The sequence below is a fragment of the Manis javanica genome, chromosome 17 (assembly GCF_040802235.1).
Source record: "Manis javanica isolate MJ-LG chromosome 17, MJ_LKY, whole genome shotgun sequence".
Lineage (NCBI taxonomy): Eukaryota > Metazoa > Chordata > Mammalia > Pholidota > Manidae > Manis > Manis javanica.
In genome coordinates, this window is record NC_133172.1 from 5,037,919 (window position 1) to 5,055,262 (window position 17,344).

A 17,344-nucleotide genomic window follows, 5' to 3' on the forward strand; every position below is an offset into this window, starting at 1 on the left:
TTTGGAAATAGCACCTCGATGGTATGTGGAGCTGGGTGAGGCGCGAGATGGGAATGTGAGGGAACCACGCAGTTGAACAATCCTCAGTGTCCCAAGATGATGAAACATTTACCCAGATTTCCTTTGAACTAGGAGCAGTGGTAACTCAGGCTGGGATGAGAAACAGGAACGCTCTCCAGGCTCCAGAAGGAACATTCTGGAATGAAGGGGACTTCCTGGATCTGAGAAGACTTAAGCCCCTTGTTCAGGTGCAGTTAGAAATTCACTCTGGAGCTCACAGGGACAATAACGAAGCTCTCCCCACGAGGTCGCAGAGCCGAGGATGAGGCCAGACCTCCACGTCCTTGTTTTGTGATGTAGTAGCCACAAGGTGGAGCTCAATTTCCAAGAGTTCATTTTCATTAGCCCTTGAGCCAGACAGAATGACACGGAAGCCAGTCCTGCCAGGATTGCCTCTTGACCCCGTTTGACCCCCGATGCCTCAGCTATCCCTGTCCTAGCAAGTCCAAGTTTAGAGGATTGCAGTGCCTATATGAATGGGTCCCCCTACTGCAAACAGCCTAAATCCCGAAGCTGTGAAACTCCTCGTGTACAGGAAAAGGAGGCTGAATTTGACTGAACTATTTTTTTTTTAACTTATGAACTGTGGACTGTAACAAACCTTAGGAAAAATGGAATAAGATAAACAGGAAGATTAATGTAGCTTTGTAAAAGTGACACCCACATACCGCCAGCAAGTCAAGACAGATGACTCTCTGCATTCCTTAAGCCATCAGTCACAGTGTGCTTTCCCCTCCCTTCCAGCTAGAACCGCTATCTTGCCTGTTACGGGAGTCAGTCCTCCACCTTCTGAGTTCCCTACATGGCTGTGTATCCCTAAAAATGTTACATGTAAGCGGAAAGCCGTACATACTCTGTTATGTCATCTTTTATTTTCCTAACCTGATATCTAAGATTCATCCATGTAGATGCAGTTCTTAAAAATATTTTGTTGCCAAATAGTAATTGACTGCATGAAAACCCTACAGTTTGTTCATTGTGTTGATGAACTTTTGGGTTGTTTGCAGTTTGAGCTGCTATGAACAGTTTTGCAGTGAACCTTTGTGAACGCGTGTGCTGTTGAGCATAAATACATATACTTGAAGGTATGTGGGGTTGCTGGGTTTAGGAGAGTCTTTTTTAAAAAAGTCTTAACAGGAATTTCATGTATACACCAAAGTAAGTAGTAAAGTGAATCACCAACTTCACTAATAATAAATATTTTGCAGTTTTATTTCATTTTTCTTTCCCTTTTTGCTACTCTGGAATGTCTTAAAGCAGATTTCAAATAGTCCATCATTAATTACTTCAATCTGTATCTCTAAACAGATAAGGACTTTAAAAAAACAGTAGGCACAATACCACTGTCAAAACCACAGGAACTAACAATAATTCTTCAATTGGATCGATCTTTCTTGGCCAGCCAGTCCAGCTTCCATAGATACACCAGGAGAAGTTGTCTTCCTGGGGGAGAGGTCGCAGTGGGCTGTACAGCCCTAGCCCTAGATAAGAGCAGGAAATCCACCAAATTATGTGTCATCTTTTAATTTGCCCTACAGATGAGCCCACACACATGCAAGGGACGTGTGTGCACACAGCTACTCATAGTAGCGTCGTTAGTAACAGCAAAAGATTAGGAACAATGTACAAATGATCTTAGGCAAAGGCTGGAGAAATGGTTAGAAATACCATGAAAGTTTATTGATATGTGACTGACTGAATTTTCCTGGCATCAGCCCAATGGGATACAAGCAAGCACTGAAGAGAATGAGGAGGCGGCCGGTGCACTGATGTGACAACAGCCATCGCACCTCATTGCTTAGCATTTCCTCACGTCTGATTGGAAGGACGGCAGAGAAAAGTGTTGTTTTGGGTGGATGGACTTCCCCACACTTCCCGTGGTGAAGGAGTGCGGTGAATCTTGGGTAGGAAGCTGACAGTCCCTGTCACATCCCACCCCTTTGCCCACTCGACATCCCCGTGTACTCCGCTCCCCAAAGAGACGGATTCCCATCCTTCCCAAGGTGACAGCTCCAGAGGTTTTTTGGAGTTTTAGACTCAGTCAGGCCTAGAAGTATCTTTTTGTGTTAAGTGTTCCATAAACTTAAAAGAATCCTCAGTAGGTGATGCCCTGGAACTGGGCATCCACGAGGGAGACCTCCAGTGAGGAACAGAAAGATGGAGAGGCTGCAGCAGGCGGCATTCTGTTGGAGCTCACCAAGGCCAGTGAGCAGGCCAGTGAGAACTCCCTTCGCTGGCAGGGGAGGAAGTTCATGGTCGGCCAGTTTGGAAGCCTGGTTCTATCAAGGACGCACACTGGCCCTTCACAGCCCCTGGCTTTGCCTTCTTGAATTTGTCACTTGCTCCTCATTTTCTCTGGTCGTTCCTTAGTCGGGTGTTGAAGAGAATGCATTGATCGGGAGCTAAAGAGCATTTCTCGGAGTCAAAAAATGCAAACGAAATAAGTGAACTGCTCCACAGTGGAAAATGCAAAACTCTGGGGTAGCATGAGGGTGAAAGGGAGAAGGCTGAGTGAGCAGTGGCGTGGAAAGGGACTTTGGTAACGAGACGACCAAATGTTTCTTCGAGTTCTTTCTTTCGCCAGTGCGTCAGGAAGCTGTTGCACAATCAAGTAGCATTTGTGACTTGTGGGTAAAAGAAAAGAGGCCCAGTACTGTCCTGGACTGATGTATTTCAAAACAAAGTCACAGGCAACCGTTAGCCAGAGTGCTTTATTTGAAGCAGCAACTCATACACATGTAAAGCACATGGGAATTTGTAAAAATTGTGCGCAGGGGGCTGAGAGCTTGCTGGGCATGAGGGTCGGAGATAATTTTAACGAGACATTAAAGGTTGTCATTTGACACCTGGGCGATACTATTGTTTATTAATTAATTCAGTAAGTGTTTATTGAGTGTCACATACCAGGCATTATTTTACACACAGAATGTGGGGATCCATCAGTGAACAACACAGACCCAAATCCCTTCTCATCAAGGGAAGGGAACCACCCGGGTACTGTACACAGTTACTACACTGTTTGATGCCAATAAATTTGACAGCTTGGATGAAACTCCTTGCAAGTCAATTTATCAGAACTGACAGAAGAGGAAATAGAAAATCTGAATAATTCAGTAACTATTAAAGAAACTGAACTTGTTATTAAAAGCTTTCCAGAAAGAAAACCCAAGACCCAACTGGCTTTACTTGTGCATTTCTCTAAACATTCATAAAATTTAGTATAGAATTAGAGGAGTCACTTCCCAGTTCTTCAGGAGGTTATTACAAGTTTGATGTAAAACCTGACATGGACACTAGAGCAAAGTAAAATAACCGACCCATCTTTACATAAACATAAATGCAGAAATTCTAAACAAATCTAGTGAGATTAATTATAGATACATAAAACACATCATGACCAAGTGTGGTTTAGTCTAGGAAGGCAAGGGCAATTTAACATTCAAACATTAATCAATGTAATTTAAGATGATGTAAAAAAAAAGGATTAAAAATAATATGATCATCTTAATATATGCAGAATATGCATTTGAACAGTCCAACAACCGTGCATGACTTTAAAAAGAAGAAAACTTAGTAAACCAGGAATGGAAAGAAACTTCTGTAGTCAGATAAAAAAACAGCTTTAGAAAAAAGCATATAGCCAACATCTTTCTTATTGGTGAAGTAACATTTTCCCCTTAATATACTCTCTCAACCAAGCCTTACAAATTCCCCGTCATGCTTTTTCCTCTCTTCCCTTGTGCTGTTTTCCTACCTCCACTCACACCAGGATATAGGCTGGGGTCCAAAACCCAAAACATGATGCCAACAGTACCCATATGTCTGTTTCTTCTCACCAAATCTGGGGGCACTCAAGTATTTTTCATGGATGACCCAAAGTGAAGATGGCACTGAACTGGGAGCAGGGCAGGAGCAGACAGAGCTCCAACATGTGCCCCAGGCTCCTCACAGTCCCTGTAACTCTACCTCTGCAGGAACTGAAGATTTGGTGGTCGTGTCACTGGCCTGGGGTAAGTCCTCACTCAGGGCCCTCTCTAGGCTGGCAGGCAGGGAGTGGATCAGCCTCTCTCGGAAGTCTTGGCCCACGAACACATAGAGCATTGGATTGAGGCAGCTGTTGAAGAAGGCCAGGGCGCTCGTTGGGTTGACTAGGACATCGAGGATTTTGTGCTTACCTTCAAACAGCATCTCTCTGAGCCAGACTGTGCCCAGAAGGGCAACCAGTTGAAAGGGGAACCAGCAGAGAAAGAAGGAAGCCACGACTGCAGTCAGGACCCGCAAGGGCCGGTTGGATTTAATCATGCCTTTTTTGTGTATTTTGGCAGCAATGAGCCCGTAGCAGACAGCGACAATGGACATCGGCATGCTGAAGCCAACGACGAACCGGATGATCCCTCTGACCGTTAACATGGTGATGGCCACCTTCACCCTGTCTTCACCCCAGGGTGAAAAATTAAAAGTACAGTATATATTCCCATTCCCATCACTTACTGTAGTCAGGAAGATGAAAACTGGCAAGGTGAGGACTAGGGCAAGAATCCAGGGTCCAATGATCACTTTTGTAGCAAGACTTACAGTGCGGTGGTTCTGGGCCCAGACTGGGTGCAGAACACACACACAGCGGTCCAGAGCAATGAAGGCAATGAGGAAGACACTTCCAAACAGGTTGATGTCCACCACGATGTGAATCAGCTTGCACAGGAACCAGCCAAAAGGCCATTGTTCCCTCATGGCCATTGAAGCGATGAGGAATGGTAGAGTGGCCGTGAAAGAGAAGTCAGCCAAGGCCAGGTTCAGGTAGCAGATGGTGGTCACTGTGCGTGGCATCCGGAAGCCGGCCACCCAGATCACAAGCCCATTCCCCAGGACGCCAAGGACAAAGGTGACTGCAAGCACTACCAGCGGGAGGATCTGCAGAACCGTGGAGCCAGCAGTCTCCTGGTGCCTCTCTTCAGATCCGTTCAGAAAGATGGATATGTTGGTTTCCATCTTGCCCACACCTGAAACATTTCAACAATGGCCGTGTCTCAGCTGTGGAGCCATCTCATTTTAACAGCTTTCCTACTCGTGGCCAACATCAACTTCCCTATAGCTCCCACTCCAACCAGGATAACCTGCTCTACGGAACCTTGTGGCCAGTCATACTTAAAAAGCGGCACTCTCATGGCTGTTGCTTTGGGAAAGATGGTTCCCCATGCGTGCTGCCTATCAGGCTGGTTACCTAACCAAGAGGATATGCTGCTGCAAGGCTCCTGTCTACCAGAAGAATACTGACCCGAGGGTGTGCGGACAGGAAATTGGTGGGAGGCGGCTTCAGCACAGTGAGGGAAGCACTGGACCCAGTCCGTGGGTACACATCTTCCACCTATGACTCAATGCACAGATGCTGGCAAGCTCCGCAGCCTCTTCCAGCCCCAGGTTCTGCCAGACTCCCAGCTCCTGTCCTTCCCCAACATGAGAGCCCCTTGACCCATTGTTTGGTTAGTATTTATGTTCAATTTTAGCATTTGGTTGGAGTTTATAGGTAAATTATTGGTAATGTGGAGTAATCTGTTATATCCTGTGGATTCCGGGTTGGCGGAAGCCAGCAAAGGGGCCCTGTATCTACATTCAGCTCTCTGCTTTTCTCCTCGTCTCTGCTTGATGGAGAGCTCTTTGGGATGCAAAGAAGTTTCACCTACCATATAGCTTAGAGTTCTGTGGGATAAAGAATATGAGAGTAATAAGCTTGTCAATATTTGCATGGTTCTTATAAGAACCACAAATACGGTTCAGTTAACAGTGCATTGTGTAAATTGCTGTATACGGGGGTCCAGTTTGATCTACATGACAGCTCTATAGTGTTCATCATTATTTCTAGTTTGCATAAGAATGAATGGGTGTGCATAGCAGTCATGAAACCTGCCAGAGGTCACTTAAGCGGTAAGTGGTGGAAGGTCTTCTGTCCAGCTTGATCTGATTGCAAGTCCTCTCTCCACTCCACAGCTATGAAAGGCATTGCTTGTTGCCCACCCGACATCATTCCCTCATTCTTTCCTTCTACCCAAACCACATTTTGTTCAGTCATCCACCGTCAGGGTAGCTGTCCCTCTCTCCATCTTTGGGGGCAATTCCTGATTAGTCTCACTAGTAGCTGGCATCCCCTTTGCTTTGCAAGAAATTGTTTTATCAGTGGACACATGCCCAAATCCCAGGCAGTCACACTATGGGAAGGTAATCATGGGGGGCTTCTGGGATAGATTTTCTTACTCTGAAGAAAGAGAATCAAAAAATCTGTAGTGTCTGCTTCTGGACCAAGTCACACCAGATTGAGCCCAGATACAAGGAAGGATGATTGTACAAAGGCTGATGAGGCAAAGTTGTGAAATGACAGTGGCCCCCTCCAGTTTCAGGGGGCAGGGGAGGAGAACCTGTGAGCCACAGGTGATGACCGGAGATTACAGCAGCTGCTATTTGCCGAGCCCCTAACACATGCCATCATGTAGTACAGGAGGAAACCATGGTTCTGGCAGGGGAAGGGACTTGCCCAGTGTTGCAATGATTAATCCAAAAGCATGACTGGACTGATGACCACAGATGTCAAGCGGGCACCCAGCAGTCCCTGTTAGCTTACTCCACTTTCCCAGTGAATTTGCATTTCCATATTTGAAAGAATTGTTTCAGTTCTACATTTCTCCACAGATTTCCTAACAACCCCACCCGCACCCCAGCCCCTGCGCTCAGCTGATGCTCTCGCCTCACATTTTAATGAGAAGATAGTAACAACTTCTTAGCCTTCCTGCCCCTGGACCTGTCAGTCTACCCGCTCCAGTTACAGTGAATGAGGAGCTGCTTATTCCAAAGGCCGCCTGCCGTGCTGCTCTGGACCCCAGTCTCTCTCGCACCTTCTCAAGAACTTCCCTCCGGCATTGCCCGTTTTCTCTTCTGCCAACCCCACCCCCCGACCCCACAAGATTTTCGTTCTACTAGTTCATTCTCACTGTCACATAAACAGCACATCCCCTCCCTTAAAAAAAAATCCTTAGCTTATATTTCTTCCCAGCTTCAGTCCTCTTTCTCTCAAGAGAATTCTTTCTGTGAAGAGGGGTCACAGCCAAACTTTGGAAGGGAATGTCTGCACTTCCTCACCTTGTGTTTTCTCCTGAACACTCCAAAGTGATGTCAGTCCTCAGCGCTCCATGGGCTGTGTTCTCCTCAGGGATGTAGGGCCCCCGCATGACTGACTCCACCGGTCCCGCCTCGGTTCTTATCCTGGTATCTTAGTGACACAGGACGCACCTCACCCATTGCTCCTTCTTGAGACACATTTTTCTTATGCCATGACGTGACGTGTACACACAACACACTCTTGGTTGTCTTTATAGCTTAGTTGGCCGCCTCATCTCCCTCACTGGAAGGTTTCCCGATTGCTCTGAACATCCCCTTATTCTTATGAAAACTAGAAATAATGACCACTGTGAGCTGTCATGTAGATCAAAACTGGATCCCCATATTTAGCAATTAACACAATGCATGGTCTCTAATAACCACACAAATATTATTAACAAGCTTATTACTCTCATATTCTTTATCCCACAAAACTGAAGCACTGTGGTGGGTGAAACTTCTTTGCAGCCCAAAGAGCTCTGGATCAGGCAGAGACAAGCAGAAAAGCAGAGGGTTGAATGTAGACATAGGGCCCCCTTTGCTGGCTTCCGCCAGCCCAGAATCCACAGGATGTAACAGATTACTTCATATTACCAGTAACTTATCCAAGAACTCCAACCAAACTCTAAAATTGAACTTAAATTCTAACCAAACAATGGGTCAAGCGGCTCTCCTGGTGGGGAAGGGTGGGAGCTGGGAGTCTGGCAGAACCTGGGGCTGGAAAAGGCTGCAGAGCTTGCCAGCATCTATGCATTTACTAGCTCTTCCTCCTCTAATTTACCTCTAAAGTTTGGGGTGTCCCAGGGCTTGTACCTGCCCCCCCCATCCTCTTTGCATAGTCTTTGAGTATACCGAATTCATTTTACACTTACAGCACTTCTAAGGTTAGACAAGCAAGAGCTTATTAACCACATGTGGCAAATGGATTCTATATTGGACAGTCCAGTCCAGGAATTAAGGAGGCATCTGCCACACAGTAGATGTTCAAATAATAATTTCTAAATTCTAAAGGATGCTCAACTTACCACCAGCTGAGATCCTTCTCCTGTGGCTAGTTCCTGGCTTTCTGCCGAGTGATTCAGGCTGCAAGGGTTTCAGCAGTTGCTTTGCTGAAGGATGGGGGGAGGGACAGTGAAGGGAACCAATCAGGTGACAGAAACCCAGGGCTTCTTAGATTTCCAGAAAGTACCCTGGATATTTTATCAGCATCCTCTCCTTAGAAACTTATGTCTGAATATTGCCCTCACCTCCGGCCTACTGTGGAAGACAGGAATTCAGTCCTCTGAGTGTCAGGGGTCAAACACAGGTGCAAGGTCATGCCCTCTCCAGGGGCACCACCCTCCAAATGCTTTGATTTGGGTTCCAGTTACTATTGCTGCATAATAAACCACCCTGAAACATAGTGACATAGAATAACCATTTTATTATGCTCATTATGTGGGTTAGGAATTAGAATAAGACAGAGGAGGTGCTTGTTTCTGCCTCCAAAGACTCAAAGGTTGGGGTGACTTGAAGGCTGCAGACTAGAGTCACCTGGAGGCTCCCTCATCCACGGGTCTGGTGCCCGGGTCAGGGTGACTGGCATGCTGAGGACCTCCACGAGGCCTTCCCTGCAGGGCGGTCTCAGAGGAATCAGATTGCTTGCATGGTGGCTGCCTTCCTCCAGGACAAGTGTCCCAAGCGAACCAGTAGAAGCTTCATTGCCTTTTCTGACCTCGCCTCCGGAGTCATGCGGTATCATTTCTACTACATTCCACCGGGCCAGAGTAGTCCCAGTCCCACCCAGGTTCAAGGGGAGACAGCATAGACCTACTTCTTTCTCAAAGAATTTTGTGGTTATTTTCTTTAAAGTCACCACATTGGGATAATTGGGTGGACTTGGGGGCCATCACTGGTATGGAATCCCATGAGGAAACCAGAGAACAGAATTGGTTTGCTAGGGCTGCCTTAGCAAAGGGCCACAGACCAAGGCCTTAGCCACAGAGATTTGTTTTCTCGTAGTTTTGGAGGCTGGAATTCCAAGGTCAAGGTGTCATCAGGGCTATTTTTTTCTGACATCTCTCCTCGGCTCTCAGACGATGTCTCCTCACCTCACCGTGCCCTCACGTGGGCTTCCCTCTGCAGGTCTTTGTCCTAATCTCCTCATTTTATAAGAATACCAGTCAGATTGGATGAGGGCTCACCCTAATGCCCTCATTTTAACTTAATTACTCCATGAAAGGCCCTGTCTCCAAATACAGTCACATTGTTAGGTACTGGGGGTTAGAAACTCAACACATAAATTTTGGAGGGATGCAATTCATTCTATAACACGGTTCGGGAGAAGGAGACGAGATCAAATTCTGAAAAGGGGCCTGAGGGAAAGATGAAGAGGATGTGTCTGGAATTCAAGAGCAAGATCTGAGCTGAGGCAGGGATTTGAGGATTGTTCATTGGGGTGTGGTTGAAGCCCAACACCTGGGTAGGTTCACCCAGAGAGAAGGGGAAACATGAGATGAAGAGATTCTTTTCTAGCATGTAGGTTCGATGTGTTGCCCAAGCATCCATGCTAACTAATGCTAAGCCATGCTACCTTTGCATCAGCTGTATTATTTGTTCTGCTCAAAAATGTCCTCTGTAAGAGGGTATTGTTCTCAGTTCACGGATGTGGTGACTGATGCTCAGTGAAGTTAAATCAGAGGAGGTCCTGGCTGCCACCTGTTTTTGTATAACCCATGAGCCAAGTATGGTTCTTACATTTTCTTAATGACTGAAGAAAATCAAAAGAATGATATTCTCGGTCAAATAAAAATGATGTAAAACTCCAATTTCAGTGTCCTTAAATAAAGCTTTGTTGGCCCACAACCATTCTCATCGTTTACATGTTGTCTGTGCCTGTGTTTGTGCTGAACAGCAGAGGTGACTAGTTGAGATGAAGACCCTGTGGGCTGCAAGACGTAAAATGTTTATAATTCTGGCCATTTACAGAAAATGCTGGTCAGTTGCAGGACTAGTCCGTGGTAGACCTGGGCCCCCAGCTCCGGCAGGCTGGCCTCACGGCCTCAGGCTGTGAGTTCCTGAACGACTGCGGCTCGCAGAGATCTGTCGGCTCCCAGAGGGTCCGGGAGATTTGCAGCACAGGCAGGAACTTACCCCACCTAGGCAAACCCTAATGCCATTTTCCCTCTGGCCTTACCCAAATTAAGCAATGAAATCTGAGTCCATCTGAATCTTCACTTTTTTTTTTTTAACCTTAGTCACTTTGCTCCATCCAGTTGTGCAAATGCTGTTGCGTTAATCATGGGACATTTGGTAGCAAAGGAACAAAACCTGCTTGTGGTTTAGTAAAGTGGGCTTATGGAACCATGCAGAGGCGCCCGGGAAGCCCTGATGCAGGAAGAACAGCGAGACTCCTAAGGCCTGGAAATTCATCCGCAGTTTCTCTCGGTGGGGTCGCATGTCTCTTGTTTTCTCTCGACACCTGAGCCCTTCCTGCCTATGCAGAGTGGTGCCCTCTGCCTTCTCGTCATTTTAATTCCCTGTAAGACTTTGACTTCCCTTTGACTCTTGGTCACTTCCACACTGACTACCCTTCCTCCCTTGGGAAACTTCTAAAATGCGTCTTCTATGTATGACCCCAAAGAAGTGCTTATAAAATACGCATCTGAACACATCCTACTTCTGACTAAAAATCTTCAGTGATTTCCCATCCCCCTGGCTTGGAATGCTGCAGTGTGAAGTCAGGAGCTCTGGCAGCTATCTTGCAGCCATGAGGTGGCAATCTTCAGAAGAAAGACACCATACTGGGGATGATAAAGTGGAAAACTAAAATGTGGTACTTGATATTATTCAGACAGAACCTAGTGCTATCTCCAAAATTGTTGTGAAGTAAACCATACGTTTTGTCTTGGTTTGAGACATTTCAGTATAATTGTAAAAAGTAAATTACTTATATTTGAAAGCACCCTAATTGATAGAGGGCCTTGGGAATAATGTTTTTAGGACGACCGTCCTTATTTTTCTCAGGACACTACAACTTAAAACCACGCAAGGACCATAGTCTGCAAAGAGTCCAGGTGAGAAATGCATCCCTAGAGGCTGGGGAGCTTGACACGGGCACCCTCAGGGGAATGTGGGGTCAGAGGACTCCAGAGTCATGTAGAGAAATACGAGGTGAAGAAATGAGTACAGCAAACATACACAGCTCTTCCAGGATGTTTTGCTGCCAGCCAAGGAGTTGGTTGGAAAGTAGGGGGATGTGAAGTTAAAGGGAAGACATTTGAAAGGGAAGAAGCGCCAGACCATATTGGGGTGCTGATGGGAGCGATGGAGTTGGGGAAACCTGGGTGCCCAGGAGAGAGGGGACAGGTGGAGGCGGGTAAGTCTTGAGCAAAGGAAGGGAACCGGGGACAAGCAGGGGATGGGTCTTGGGCAGGAATACTTGTTTTCTGGTCACAGGGGCAAAAGCAGAGGGCGGTGGTGCAGGAGCAGACAGGGTGGGTTTGGTGGGGATGACAGACGAGGGCCAGGGCGTTACAGAGAAAGGAGAGGGGCCCAAGTGAGGGTTACGGATAATGGGGAGCCAAAAGGCACAGCAAGCAGGAGCTTCCAGAGCGGTGGTGTGTCTACATGAAGGGACTGGTCCTGGATGTCCCCCCATGTAGGTCCCGGGACCCGCAGCAGGACTCGGCTCTGCCTGTGCAGGACTGCAGCCTTCAGCCGCAGGGCTGCACTTCCCCTTACAAGGCCCGAGGTCATTCCGCTGCCACTCAGTGATGACGGTCAGCCAGTGCTGCCCTTGAGCTCAGAGGCAGGAAAGGTGAGGGTGCGGGACAGTGACTGGCCCCTAGGAAGGGCTCAAGCAATGGCAGCCAGTGTGATTTGTGTTGGTCGTGTAGATTGCAGGTTTTCTTCCCCACTTTCAAATGCTGGCGGACTCACTCACAGTTGCACAGCTTTCCTCTCTGCTGTGTCCCCTCTTGTCATTGCAGAATCTTCTTGATTCATTGCATCAACGTAAATGATTGCATTAGAGATTCTTGGGGACAGACAGTTCTCAGGGTGTCTCTGTGGTCGGGTGGGGGTGGGGAGACACGCACAAGTCCCTTCTCAGACTGTCGAGCACAGAGGCTCAAGAAGGGAGTTCAACCTTAAACTAGTGGACGCCTCGGCAAAGCAAGAAGAACCAGGAGAAGGTGATTTTTGTAACATATTTTACTTAATTTTATATGGCCGAATTATCATCATTCAACATGTCCATATAAAAATTACTGATGAGATAGTTCACATTAGTTTTTTCATACTAAGTCTTGGAAATCGGATGGGTGTTTTACTCATACAACCCTCTCAAATAGGACTGGCTGTATTTCAGGAGCTTGGAATATGTGGAAAGTGAGCGCTGAATCAGCTCCGCTGCAGAGGGAATGGCAGCCGCAGAAAGAGGCCTTTACTGGGATTTGACAGCCTGAGCGATTGGGTGACTTGAAGCAATCAACTTAATGCTCTACATCTCAGTTTCCTCATCTGCAAAAAAACTTTAAAAACCTACCATGCTACCATCATTCAGTGCACCCCGTGTGTCATCGCCAGCCTATGAACCTAGTTCATCCTTCAGTCCCCATTTGAGGAAGGCTGCTGCAAGGCCCAGAAGGGAAGGGAAGCTCTTGGCAAGAGCCTGGCGTGTGGTTTGCATGGCCAGTCTAACTGAAGCTCCTCCCCAGCCCGTATTTGGACTGCTGTAACCGTCATGTTCTCCATCCCCCGAGTGCTGAGCCCACCCCACGCCTGGAGAAGGGCATTCCAACTGTCTGGCCAAGAAACCACAGGGATGAGTCGAAATGGGGATGCCTGCACCCACCTCCTCTAGCACAGAATCCACACAAGGTGACCTGGACCCCACGGGGTCTGTGGTCACTCACCGATCTATTTCGCCCATCTCTGGAAACTAACCAAGTATTATGCCTGACTTCTCGCAATGGCAGAGGGAATGGGGCTTTCATGCCCACCAAGGGCAAGGGGTGCAGAAACAGGTGGAAAAGGGGCATATCTTACAGCCCTTAGAAGAGAGTCACGGGAAGAAGAAAGTCCGAGGTCTGCCTGACTGAGTCACTGAAGCTGTCACCCATCTATTTTCTGATTTCCGTACACTTTTTCCTCTCTTTTTTCTGCTTTTCAAAAATAGTGATAAAATACACATAACATAACCTTTTGCATTTTAACCATTTTAAGTGTATATTTCACTGGCATTAAGTGCATTCACACCGTTGTGCCACCAGCACCCCCATCAAGTTCCAGAACTTTTTCATCACCCTAAATTGAAATTCTGTGCCCAAAATTCTGATTTGCGCTTTCTGATATTTCATCTAAATGGAATCACGCAATATCGTGACCTTCTGTGTCTGGCTTCTTTCCCTTGTCAGGGTTCATCCACGTTGTAGCGTATGCCAGTATTTCATTACTTTTTGCGGCTGAATTGTGTGGATGGCCTGTACTTTGTTTCTCCTTTCCTCCCATGGCAGCTCTTCTGGTCGTCGCCACCCCCTGGCTGTTGTGAAGAGTGCCACGGTGAACATGCGTGTGCCAGGTTTTGTTTTAGGGCCTGTTTTCACTGCACACCTTTTGCCCAGTATTTTCTCTTGGATGGCAAAGAGCTTCTTTAGCCAAGCAATCTGCCTGTTAGGTGGCTTGCACGCCAGCAATTGTGGGAACATCTGTGATTCTGTGATTTATATGCTATGCTTGATCTTCAACCCAGTTTCTGGCATGGAGTTCCTGAAACCTGTGGAATTTCCTGTGATGAGAGCAGTGAGGGTGTGTTCGGTATAGTATTGAGGTGACTTTGGGGAAGTGCCTAAGGGTGCCCGCTGGTTGTCGGGAACCAACCGTGTGATTGGAGGGTTGGAACTTCGAGTCCCACCTTCCTGACCTGGCTGGAGGTTGAATCAGTAGCCAATGGCCAATGATCTAATCAACCATGCTTCATTAATGAGGCCTCCATAAAACCCCAAAAGGATGCAGTTTGGAGAGCTTACAGGCTGGGGGACCAGAACGTTTCCATGTGCCACCATGCTGGGCCCCAAACTCCACGGGTACAGAGCTCATTTGTTTGGAACCTGGCCCTGTGTAGCTCTTCCTCTGGCTACCGACTCATGGCCTTTAATGTCCTTTAGAATAAGCCGGTAATCTGGTAAGTAAATGTGTTTCCTGAGTTCTGTGAGCTACTCTAGCAAATCAATCGAACCGAAGGAGGGTGTTGTGGAAACCTCTGATTCACAGGCAGTAGGTCAGAAGCACAGGTGACGACCTGGAATTGTGGCTGGCATCTGGGACGGCAGGCAGTCCTGTGGGATCCGATGCTGCCTCAGCATGGATAGTGCAGGAACTGAGTTAAGTCGTAGGACACCCGGCCGGGGCCAGAGAACCGCGCCCGAACGGGGCCGGCACACCTCCCCGCAGTGGCTCCCCACTTCCTTTCTCGCTGACCTGCCCTTTTCATGACAGCCATGCCCAGAGTCTCTCTCCAGTGGAGGAACTAGATGATAAACCCAATTTAATTTTAGTCCATTTAAATATAAATACCTGCAGGTGGCTAGAGGCCAGGGGCCTGGCCGGTGAAGCTCTAGGACGACTGAGGACCTCCCCCCGCCTGCCCCTGCCACACTCCAGGCTGACTAAGGCTGTCCTGGGCCCGGCCTGCCTCTGTGTTCTGGCCGCGGGGCCTGGCAGCCACAGCCCCAGCCCCCACAGGTCTGAAGGACCGGGTGCCCTCAAGCTCTCCTGTTGGTCTTGGAGTTCCCAGTCCACTCTCTGCTTTTGACAAATATGTTTGAGATAGCCAGTGCTGTTCTCAGCCCAGAAGGTCACAAATCAACCCCATCATGCAGGGGGCCACAGACAGTAGGGGCACGGAGATAAGGGGTCAGGATAGATTCTCCGGAGGCTCCAGTCTGCCCCCGAATGGCCGTGACTCAGGCGTCATCTCCTTGGCTTGGCTGTTTGGGAATCCGGCAGGACCCCTGTTCCTGTCACTCAAGCAGCCCCAGATACGCTTCTGCTTATTGTCCCTCAACTCTGCTCCTTCAGGAATCACGGAAGCTTGAGAAGCTCTGTCCAGGTCGGAAAACAGATCCGTGAGGGGTAGAGAACCTCAGCTCCTGGGTGACTGTGATGGCGGGCTGGGGACCCAGCCGCCCGTCCCCGAGGGCTTCCTGGCTTGGCGCCTCTGTCTTCTCACTTGTGAGATGGGTCTGTTAATCCCTCTATAGAGGACTGTCTGTGTAATGGAAAGAGACTGTGTGTTCACACAAGGAAATGCTGGTGTCCAGGAAGGCGAACGGGCAGATCGTAGCAGCACGCACAGCTGTGGGGGAATCTCAGCGACACAATGCTGAGCAGAAGCAGCCAGGCACGAAAGAGGAGGCGCTGTGCAATCATGGGAAGCTTAAAGACAGGGGGCCTAACCTATGCCGACCAGAGCAGGGACACATAGTGTTTTTGTGTGTGTGTGTGCGCGCACAGCATGTGTGCAGTGTGGTGTGTGCTCACGTGCGCCTACAGCGCCAGGAAGGGGCAGCTTCTTGCTCTGGGTGCCGGTTACACGGGTGTTTTAACATTGTGAACACGCGTTGATGTGAACATTTGTGATACGTGCACATTCTGACGTATGTTATATTTCAGTAAAAATTTTACTGAGAGAAAAAGGGGAAAGGAGGCAGGGGGAGAGAGAAGGGAAGGAGGGGGAGAGAGAGAGGGAGGAAGCATGAGAGATGGAGGCAGAAGTGAAGGAGGGCAGGAGAGAGGCCGAGAGGAGGATGGGAGGGAGGGGGAGGGGCACTTTCCTGGGACAGAAGGGGGCAGAGGATGCGTTTCAGGATTTTCTGTGGCTGAGCAGCTGAGAAGGGCTGAGTTGACAGAGAACTCAGGGAAGACAGTGAAAATCATCTCTTATTCCCCCACCATATATAGTGGGAGCAGCGCCAGTAATGGGTTGAGATGGCTCAGACCGGCTCACAAGGAGACAGAGGTGAAAATGCCAGGCATTTTACGAGCCATTATTAAAAACTAATCATATAAAATTTAATTAAATAAATGATATTTTTAAAAAGCCAGACATTCCTAAAAGTCTTCATTCCCTAGCTGCTGTGCTGTGTTCTCATGAACACGTAGAGCCCCACCCATACACCTTCTTCCTTTCACACCTGTCTCTCATGGACAGAACAGAAATATCAGCCAGCACTCATGTTGGAACCACACTTGCTCATCAGCGGCATGAGCTGCAGCTTTGCTGGGTTGGACAGCAGTCGAGCATTTATCTGTAGTCTGATTTCACGGCATTGCTGTTGGCGACAGAATGACGAAAACTGGTCCCGGGTTTTGCAAGAAATATCAAGTCTCCTGAAATGTGTCGTTGTTGGAACTTAACAATATTGCGTTTCCTGTCTCGTGTTATTATCTGTAAGCCGTGTGCTACATACCCTGTACAGTCAGTAAGATGTATCACAAACATACGGATTCACGCACAGCCTTTTTCTCCTGGGGAGCTGATTGTTAAACCCCCACCAGGCACACCGCAGCGCAGAATGCGCACGCTCAGGATCTGTGAGGACCGTGTTCACGTTCCGGTTCTGGCACTGCCGGTGTGGCCTTGGACAAGTCCGTTCCCTTTTGTGAGTCTCGATTTTCTCCTCTTTAACATGGGGGTTATAATAACTATCTGAGAGGGATCTTTTGGTTACAGCTACCAAATGTGGAGCAGGCAGCCCGGGGCTTCGTATAGATCACGGCCGCCGTGAACGTCACGGGTATTCCCACCTGCTGGAGACCGCCTGCCCTCTGTCTGCTTTCCCTGTCCTCGGACACCTGGACTGCAGCGGCGCGGGCCTTCCCGTCAGACCTGCCCTTCCGCGGCCTCACAGCCTTCTTTCTGCATGGAACGTCCCTTCGGCAATCAACAGATCGGGGGATCGTTCAGCCAACCTCGCTCTGAAAGCCTTGGACCATGGTTCTCAAACTTTACAAGTCGGGGGCATTAGTTCAAGTCATTTCTGGGGCCCTGAGCTCACTCACTCAGAATATATGGGATGAGGGGGTTGTCTTCTGTATTTTTAGCAAATGTCCACAAATAACTAAGATGCTGTGCCATGGCTGCGTGTGGCAAGAA

The 17,344-nt window shown here is 48.2% G+C and overlaps 2 protein-coding genes across 3 annotated transcripts in view; one reads left to right on the plus strand and one right to left on the minus strand.

Annotated features, from left to right (window-relative positions):
• Window positions 1-17,344, plus strand: part of HAS1 (hyaluronan synthase 1) — a 40,805-nt gene that overhangs the window by 10,369 nt on the left and 13,092 nt on the right. The gene's annotated exons all lie outside the window — the stretch shown is intronic.
• Window positions 2,753-8,472, minus strand: FPR2 (formyl peptide receptor 2). 2 transcript variants are annotated; one of them, XM_017643072.3, is made up of 2 exons: window positions 8,232-8,472; window positions 2,753-5,060 (listed from the first exon to the last, which is right to left on the minus strand). In XM_017643072.3, the coding sequence occupies exon 2, from the start codon at window positions 5,047-5,049 to the stop codon at window positions 4,006-4,008; it is 1,044 nt and encodes a 347-aa protein (XP_017498561.3). In that variant the 5' UTR covers window positions 5,050-5,060; window positions 8,232-8,472; the 3' UTR covers window positions 2,753-4,005. The 2 variants fall into 2 exon arrangements, with proteins under 2 accessions (XP_017498561.3, XP_017498562.3); XM_017643073.3 differs by lacking the exon at window positions 8,232-8,472 and adding an exon at window positions 7,189-7,317.